The 9888-nt window shown below is 38.5% G+C and overlaps 1 protein-coding gene across 1 annotated transcript in view; it reads right to left on the bottom strand.

Annotated features, from left to right (window-relative positions):
- Window positions 1-607: 607 nt before the first annotated feature.
- The window catches only part of SYNGR1 (synaptogyrin 1), an 85982-nt gene continuing 76701 nt past the window's right edge, over window positions 608-9888 (bottom strand). The window contains exon 4 of the mRNA XM_077277410.1: window positions 608-5522. Coding sequence (XP_077133525.1) covers window positions 5310-5522 — 213 coding nt within the window. The 3' untranslated portion in view covers window positions 608-5309. The remainder of the gene's footprint in view (window positions 5523-9888) is intronic.

The raw sequence follows: 9888 nt of genomic DNA, 5'->3' as shown, positions 1-9888 counted from the left end.
TTAACCACTCTGGAATTATTTTAATGTAAAGAATATATATATTTTTAATTAGGCTTGTTCTACATTGGGATTAGATGTACTGAGCAAGTAATGATCCAGTGAATATGTCAATTATCTAGATTAGTTATCTACATAGTTAGAGGGTAACAAAACATTTATGCCAAGTTCCCACAATGAGTATTTGGGCAGTTGTTGATGTTGAAGATTTTCTACACCAATTAGGCTACTTGCATTTTTCTTTTCTTGCTTGGGTTTTTATCATGTTTTTTCAGCTGAGTTTTGGTCTCTTTAAGTCACATTTAATACAGTGGGGGAAATAAGTATTTGATCCCGTGCTGATTTTGTATCTTTGCCCACCGACAAAGACATGAACAGTCTTTAATTTTGAGGGGAAGTTAATTTTAACATTGAGCTATAGAATATCAAAAATAAAATCCAGAAAATCCCATTGTGCTGCAGTGCTTTTTCATGTTCAAGTCTTTGTCAGTGGGCAAACTTACAAAATCAGCAAGGGATCAAATACTTATTTCCTCCACGGTGTATATCCACTTTGTTTTTGATATTTCCTGGCAGTTGACTTTGACAAATCATTATTGATACAGTCATGTGCAGTTTACATGTGTTTTATTGAATATTTTTAACCTGCGTTTTTTCCATATCTAATGTGATTAGCAAAGAAATTGACAAGTTGCAGATTTGAAAAAAGCACAGCAAGTCAGTTTACACATCATTAAAGACAAAAACATTTTAAAAAAAACCCTGGGGGAAGGAGATTTCTATTAATTTCATCCACTTTCTGGAACTATAAAACACTGGGGGGTTTTATGGAGGGAAAATATCTTGCATCAAAAACTCTGTATGGAAACATAACCTTAAACCGTTTTTGATACGGTGTAGCTTGTATCCAGCATCGTTGATATGTGGGTAAGGACCTAGGACCCCTAGGGGGTAGAAGTGCACAGCTTTTGCTGAAGCAGAGTGTTGTAGGAACCTATAGAAATACTTTGAACCCATACATCACTCAGCTCGATAATGATAATTTCTCACCTCTGGTAACAGCAATTGGTTTGGCAATACACGTGACAAATCAAAATTGATTTAAAACAATCATCCCCATTAAGACATCATAGAACCCAAACCTCACGGCCCTGGTATTATTTACATTGCGGATTACGGCAAAAGGAAAAAACTACCCCCACATCTTCAGTGGATGTAGGCCTGAGCAAATCCTTCCGTCTCATCATGCAATCCCAGACAGAGTGAATGGAAGACCAGGGCCCTGTGGGGCTATATCATCACTTCTAGGTCTCCTCGCTCTTCTTTATGATGAAGATAGTTATTTTTGACACTGGCTGTATGTTTGGGGTTGTTCACTTGCTGCAGAATAAATTTGGAGCCAGACGCCCCTGACAGTATTACGTGTTTGATAAGTATGTTTTATTTCTCATCATTGAGGTAACTATTAATTCTGGCCAAAAACCCAAACCCATTTGATGACGTACAGCCTCAAACTTGCAAGAAGTCTCCACCATGCTTCACTGTTGCCTGCACTCATTATTGTACCGCTCTCCAGCCCTTCAGCACACAATCAATCTGCCTTCTGTTACAGACAAATATTTCACTTTGACTCAGAAACACCACATCACCTGCTCCCATTTTTCTGCACACCAGTTTGAGTGGCTTAGCCTTGTTACCATCTATGGTTTTTGGCCACAATTCTTCCATGCATTCTTCTAATCAGATTTCTCCAACCAGTAGAGGAGTGTAGCTGGTTCCCACTTGTTGCAGATAGTTCTGAGCTGATGGCACTGCTGGACATCCTCTAATTTCCAGTGGAAGGATGCATGATATGCCGTTCATCTTCTGCACTAAGTTTCCTTAGCCAAACAATGTATCTACAGTCTTCAAAGACCAGAAACACAGACAGATACTTATCAATCATACAATACCATCAGGGATACTGCAAATTTATTTTGCGGCAGGAAAATGACCTCAAACATACAGCCAATGTCATTAAGAACAATCTTTAGCTTAAAGAATGAGAAGTCCTGGAAGTTGATATGGCGCCACAGAGCCCAGATCTTAAGGTCGAGTCTATCTAGGCTTACAACGTATATGAAGAGACAGAAGTCTACATCCACAAAAGATCTGTTGTTAGCTCTTTAGACCTTTGGAACAATCTTCCTGCAGAGTTCCTTTAAATACTGGGTGCAAGTACAAGTGTACCTAGACAATCTAATAAATTAGTGCAGCTTTGAAGGCAAAACCATGGTCATACTAAATATAGATTAGATTTACCAACACCTGCCTAATAGTTTTGCTCCATACGGTGTATTTATAGTTAATGGTGTAGTAAAATTATTAACACCAATTTCTTGATGAGTGAAGAACTAGGACAAGACATCAAAAAGAATAATGTACCATTGGGGGCAGAGTTGTATCAACCCAATTCATTAATCCAGGTGACCGATGAGCAGAGATGTTCTTGGTATTGGAAACAAAATTGGTGATTTTTTTTTTCAGCGATGGTTGCCGTAGAAGTTAACAGCCGTTCACAGTGTGCCAAGATGTGGAGCATGTTCCACTACTAGATCAGTAGCAGAAGCCGATACACACAACTGGCCCAAAAAGACCATTTCATGTCTAATTCTTTCCATCCAGTAATTTTATCATCAGTATAGAGACAACAGTAAGAAGACAATGAAGTGACTTTAATAAGATGATGGCTTCCCATTCACACGGCTATTAAACGCAGCCTTCCCATTCGGATGTTTTATTAAACACTTACAAGGATGTAGAGGTCTTTTCGCAAATGAAGCAAACATACATTTGGCAAATGACATATCCAAGATGGCTCTGCAAACTTAACCAACATTTATTCTTCTATTGGATCTTGTGATCGCTCTTCGTTGCTTGCATGGACGAATTTGGATTCGGAGTCCTGTTCTTCTAAAAACTAGGGTTTTTTTTTTTGCCGCACAACACATTTTTGCCAGATGAAAATCGATGTAATCCCAAGAATCCTCTTCCAGTAATGTACAATGTTATGAAACATCATGGGACAAGCAAAAATTGGAAAATGTACTTAAGCCTTTCTCTTCTTTAATAAAAGGCATTCACATTTAGCTATCTAATTAAGGACCCCTAAGCTAGCAACAACATTAGGATAACAGCACTTTACACATACTGAGGTATTGTAATTATTCCAGCCATATCAATAGGGCATTTATAGGATCATATATACACATATATTGCTAAATTATAAACATTATACGTTTATCTTATATACAAGGTCCCAGACTTAAATGCTCATTATCATGGATTCCTACATGTAAAAGGACACGAACCTCATAAGGGGCTGTTTTTCTAGTTAATTGTATAGATTTTTGGCTAAAATTTTCTACTGTTTTGCTTCTACAGCCTCTATGTATAACAGTACATTCTGTACATATCAGAATCCGTCAGTATACCTGTTCAGACAACTTTTTTTTCTTTCTTCTTGTGAAGAATCTCATAAGTTAGTATATTAAAACTTTAAAGACCTCAAGAGAAGAGAGAACACTTACTGATGTTGCTGTCTGAACAAGCTAACTGGATGCACTGTTAATTTAATCTGCAGTGTGCCATGTACAGTGATACATAAAGGTTGTGGAAGCCTAACGATCTAGAGGTTTTTTTTACTGAAACCCTATTGCACAAATGCTTTTTTTCCCCTTTAGCCAAAAATACATGCATTTAAGTGAAAACTAAGTCCCTAAGAAGTGTCCATATCCTTTAAAAAGATTGTACAGGATTAGAAAGACATGGCGCTTTTTCTCTAGAACCAGTACCTGTCCATAACCTGTGCCTGGTAGTGCAGCTGAGCCCCCAAGGTAAAGTGAAGCTATCAGCTGATATGTCCGAGATCATACCCAGAATGTAGCTGGCTGAGCCTGATACATTCTACTAACCATGTGTCAGGCTTACTTTAATGGAGTAAACTGAACACTACCCACATATTAAGGACCGGTGTAGCACTGTCTATAAAAGAAAGCAGCCTTCATTTTCTCATCATAAACAAGCCTTCAAAAAGAGTATTCCTCCATCAAAACTGATCACATCTCACAAGGATATCCATCACTCTGTATCTAATCTGAACTGGATATTGGTGTATTATTTTTTTTTCCCCAAGAATAAATGGCAAATTCAAGATTACTGCTCAATAAAAGGCTTTGAATAAATTCCTTATTTATAAAAAAAAAAAAAAAAAGTGTTTAATTTCAACTTATTCTACACTCCAACGGCTTGTTTTTAGAAGACTAACTGTTTTTATCTCATGTCGGTATGAGGGTGTTTTAGGCTTATGGAGAAGAGGTAATGGGTATCCTCATCCTTGCCTAGATGAGCCATATGATTTATTATCACAGTCAAAACACAATGAGGAAAGTCTGTGCGCATTTATGTGCAGAATACCACATCTACATATCAATACTTTCAAATTTTTTTTTTTTTTTAAAGATATTTATAACTGCATATAATGAACAGATTTGTGTTACTGAAAGGGATTAGAACATTTTGGGAAATGGGTTTCCTAGATACAATTATCCATGTAAACTGCGGTTTTCTACTCACTACCAGTATCGGTGATCTTCCTGCATAACTGTTCAAATACTGGTACCGGATGACATTTTCTCAGGTCCTCTTTGGCCCAAGACTTCTTTATTTTTGTCATTCCTTACATTTTATCCCTGTCCATTACTGATGGACAGCCGGCAAAGTCTACGCTCTCCACGATGCAGCATTTGTGTCCATGGGAAAATGCTGGATAGTGGATGGAACAATCAGAGAGTCCTTTTGGAAAATAACAGCATTTTTTCTAATTTCTCTAAATATTATTAATCCTGAAATATCCCTTTGATATTTTCTGTTCTGTAAACCTGGGAATATGTAAAACCTTTAGTTACAGCTGGTGGACATATTACTCCAGCTCAACAGAACCTTACTTAAAGGAGAATTCAGCAAGGACTGGAAATAAATCAATCATTCTCCATTCCAGAATAACAGACTCAAAAAAGGACTCAAGGAATGATATGGAGTAAACCTGGCAAAATTACAGAAAGCTTAAGATATAGAACAAAAAGAAAGAGACTAAATCTGTATTTATAAACAAACATAAAAATAAGAATAGATCCTTTCCTGGACCAGGTCATAAAAAATAAGGACTTTTTTTTTTTTTTTTTACATCTTTCACTAACAGAGAGGCAGCAACAAATTGCAAATTGAGGAGTTGCGCGCCTGTCAGACAATGAAAGTTCCTTGAAGGAGGTGCTTTAGTAATCCTGGGCCTGGTAGCCTTGTGTGCCTGCGTCGTAGGCGTCTGTTGGAGGCTGCTGGTAGCCAGCAGAAGGATCCAAGTCGTCATTGCTGGCATAGGGGGGATAAGGAGGCCCCTGATCTTGGCTTGGGTCCATGTAGTCCTGAGAGAACAATGCGGAGTCAGAGCCCAGGCGATAGCGTTGGTAGGCCAGCACGGCTTGTCCCGCCTTGAATCAATGATGAATGGAAATTAATGGGGCAAGGAGTGGTAGGGAAGCGTAAGGAATGGGGGCAAGAGTGGAGAAGGTGGAAAGGACAAAAGAGAAACAGACACCCATCACCATAGTTAGTAACTGTTAAATCAGCATTACGGAACATAAAAGGATTCTTTCCTGATTCAAATACAGAAAAGATATATATCTTGGTACCGTGTTAGCCAGTAGATAGAAATATTTAGAATTGAGAGTCCTCAGTGGTTGATACCTTTTAATGGCTAACCCATAATGACAGTGCTGTGTTGTGTATAAATATGCGATTCTACAGATTTTCCATTAGTCTATGCCTGATGACGAGGCCTGAGTAGTCTCGAAAGCTTGCAATTTGTTACCATCTTTTCAGTTAGCCATTAAAAGGTATCAACCACTGAGGACTCTCAATTCTAAATATTTTCCTGATTCTACAAACTGACTTGGTCCTCAAGTTACACTAGAGTACGCCATACATATCAAACAGAGGTCAGGAGAGTCCTCCTTCTAAGCAACCCCATATGCATGCACGCTCGGCGGAGCATGCATGTGTTCTTAATAGGGAGAGACCAATCAGCAATTCCTCTAGCATGGGGGGGGGGGGGGGTGAGGGCTGTCACACTAAACATGTAAAAAAGAAAAAGAAAAAAAAATGGTCCAAGGGTAGCACAAGTCTCATGCGAGTACAATCCGATTTTACACATAGCATCCGATTTACATCCGAATGCTATGTGATTCGAACATGAGCTTTTTCAGAGAATTGCTGTCATTTGCACATCATTTTCTAAGGAAATATTCTTCAAGATAAAGACAAATAAATAAAAAGTAGCCACGTATAGCAAAATCACAGTGACAGGTTAGAGTAGAACAGATATATAGATGTCAGTGACACACATATATATGTACATATATTACATAGATAGAAGAAAAGCTGGCAATTTATCTGCCGTGTACTGTAAAATCACTGTAGGAGCTGACAGGATAAAATAGATTGATTACACACAGTAAATGCATATAAAATAGATAGTTATACAGATGTCCGTGACAAATACAATTAGTACAGTGTGTGCAGCTTACTGTACAGGTATTTAATAAAAGATTAATTATTCTGAAAAAAATGGTATTGGCTCTTGCGCAATTTTCTTAACCAGCAGAGGAAAAGTCAAAGGTTGGGGGCAAATGTTTATAAGCTGGGAAGGGGATAACACCCATGGAGCTTCCAAGGCTAGTAATATCAGCTCACAGTTGTTTACTTAGCCTTTATTGGACCCTATTAAAAAAAAAAAAAAAAAAAGAGAGTAGGGTTCCCCTATAATTGTTAACCAGCAAAGGCTATGCAGACAGCTGCGGGCTGATATTAATAGCCTAGGAAGGGGCCATGGATACTGCCCCCCCAGGCTAAAAACATCAGCTCTCAGCCAACCCAGAAAAGGCACATCGCTAAGGTGTGCCAATTCTGGCACGTATCCTCACTCTTCCCACTTGCCCTTTAGATGTAAACCTTTGTATTATCAGGTGATATTAAGCCCTGAGGTTAGTAATGGAGAAGCATCAATAATATGCCCCCATTACTAACCCCATAGTCATATCGTATAAAAACACACACACACACACACAACCAGAAAAAAGTCCTTTAATTGAAAGAATTACACAGACCCCTTTAATTTCCCACCGTGCTCATGTCACATAGGTGAAGGGAGTTCTTTGGCTGTGAACTCCCAGGACCTGTCTGACAGCACCACGAGCAGGAGAACTTTCTCACGCTCGCGGTTCTGCCAGACAAATAATAGGAGTTCACAGGGAGACAATGAAAACACGCTGCTCAGTGTCTCTGCTGGATGGCAGGCTGTATGGTTGCACCATGCAACTTGCCATCTAGATGTAGCAGTGTGAGACCCATCGTGGGACAAATTAACTAACATCTCTGCAGAAAGGTGAGGAATATTGTTGGTTTTTTTTTTGTTTAACTCTTTTGCAGAAGACAATGGCATCAGTGGCTGCAAGTATGGTTTAATTAAGATTCATTAAAGGAGTCTGTGTAATTCTTTCAATTAAAGGACTGTGAGCGGATATTAATAGCCTGGGAAGCTCCATGGGTATTAGCCCCTTCCTAGGCTATAAACATGAGCCCCCAAACATCAGCTTTCCCTCTGCTGGTTAAGAAAATTACACAGAAGCCAATGCCATAATCTTTTATTAAAAACATGTAAAGTAAGCTGCACACACTGTATTAATTGTATTTGTCACGGACATCTGTATATCTACCTATTCTATGTGTATTTACTGTATGCAATCCATCTATTCTTTCCTGTCGGCTCCTGCTGTGATTTTACAGTACACGGCAGATGAATTGCTGTCTTTTCTTATATGTACGTACGTGCGTGCGTGTTATATGTATATACTTGTGTATAAATATTATATCAATCCTATTTTAATCTGTCACTGTGATATTACTGTACGCGGCACATGAATTGCCGGATTTTCAAAGGACATCAGTACGTAAAAAAATCGAACAGCGCTCACATGGTCTGAGTGCGGTGCAATTTTCTCGCATGCATAGGCTTGCATTGGCGAGTCTCGGCACCAATCGCAGTATGCTGAGATTTTACATGTACCTCGATTACACTTGAGAAAATAAACACTGATGTGAGCTGCCCCATAGATTAACACTGGGCCGAGAGCTATGCAATGTTTTCTCGCATAGCACTTGGCTGTATTCTATGGTGGTGTAACTCCGGCCAAAGGCTGTGTTCCCACAATGGCTTTTGCTGAGGTTTTTGATGCTGCAAAATTTCTACACCTATTTAAAATTAGGTCACTTGTATTTTTTTTTTATTGCATTTGTATGTGCGCTTTTTTTTTTAGCATGAATTTTTATTGCATTTTTTACACTGAGTTTTGTGTCTTTTTGGTGCATCATGCTTTAAAGAAAGCCGCTTTGTTTTTGATACTTCCACAGTTTTCTCTAAGCCAATTACTAGGATTATGTTTGTTTTTCAAGGTCAAAAATATAATCACTTAGGTCCAACCACTGGGACAACACATCTCGAGAAGAGAGGGTCCTAAAGTCCCTATAGGCGAGGTGGTCAAACATGCATATTACCGACCAATTCACAAAGGCTCGGACCCCAGAAACAATTCAATAATACCCTAGTCTGAATGATAAAACATTTTGCTGAAAAAAAAAAACCCTTTAAAAAAGGGATATTCTTGAGTTGTTTCTTCAGCAGCTCAGAGCTTCCCACTCTGCATACTTTCTGATTTCTGGCAGGGCTTTCGCTTCTCCTTAATGGGGAATGTCCAGCAAAGAAAAGTTCATTTTAATTAATAGATCATGGAATAATAATAATTTTGACAATTGGATGTTTTTTTGTTTTTTTCCCCAAAGTTACTGTGCCGAGATTTATATAAAAAAATAAAAATAAAATAAAGTAAACAAGAAAGCTTGGGATCACATCTGATTCTTTCTGTAAGAGAAAACATTTCTCTGACCATTTTCAAACATCTTTTACCTCACAGAAAGAAGCATTTTGTCATATCTGTATCCTCTTTTGCTTCCCCCCTGCCCAGGAGATGTGGTATGTTCAGACCATGTTCATGTACGGTCAAACACAATCATTACACAGTACACAGCAGGGGCACATTTATAAGATTTTTTTTCAGCACAGGAACATTTTATTTAAACACATCCAATTGTGGAAATTATTATTATTCAAGGATCTATTGATTAAAATGTACTCAGTTTGTGAAACAATCCCTTTAAGTGGCAGATCTGGTGTGTAGCAGAGCTGTAGTAACAGTAGAACTATAAAGCTCAGCCCAAGATCTGCTGTAACACAATTAGCTGAGTCTACACAGCTATCACTGTAGAAGTATACAGAGATAGTAGGGCATTTGGACACGCACACAGCTCCAGCCAGTGAAAGGCTGGGTGCCAGGTATTGTGATTCTACAGGACTGATACGAGTAAGATTTATAACACTGGAGGTGGAGTGTGGATGGATCAATTGGATGGAAAGAGGTGGCTAGTAAGTTAAGAGTTTACTCCTGTCCTGGAATGTAACTGAACACTCCAGGCCAGGTTCCACGGAAGCCAGCAGTACACTATGAAAGATAAAAGCTCTCTATGCAATTGACTTGCATTTTCTATCTGCTGCTATTCTCCTGCAAACATGCTTATTTCCATATTGTCTAACTAATTAAAGCAATTTAGTAACTTGAGAATACCCCTTTAAGACCGAGTTACCATGATGAGTATTTGGTGAGTTATGATGTTGCAGATTTTCTGCACCAATTAGCTAAATTAGATTGTGTTTTTACATTGCATTCTTGAAAGCATTAACATAGC

The sequence above is a fragment of the Ranitomeya variabilis genome, chromosome 8 (genome assembly GCF_051348905.1).
Source record: "Ranitomeya variabilis isolate aRanVar5 chromosome 8, aRanVar5.hap1, whole genome shotgun sequence".
In the NCBI taxonomy this organism is placed as follows: domain Eukaryota; kingdom Metazoa; phylum Chordata; class Amphibia; order Anura; family Dendrobatidae; genus Ranitomeya; species Ranitomeya variabilis.
The sequence above is the reverse complement of the archived record's forward strand: the minus strand, read 5'-3'. Positions and strand labels throughout refer to the sequence as shown.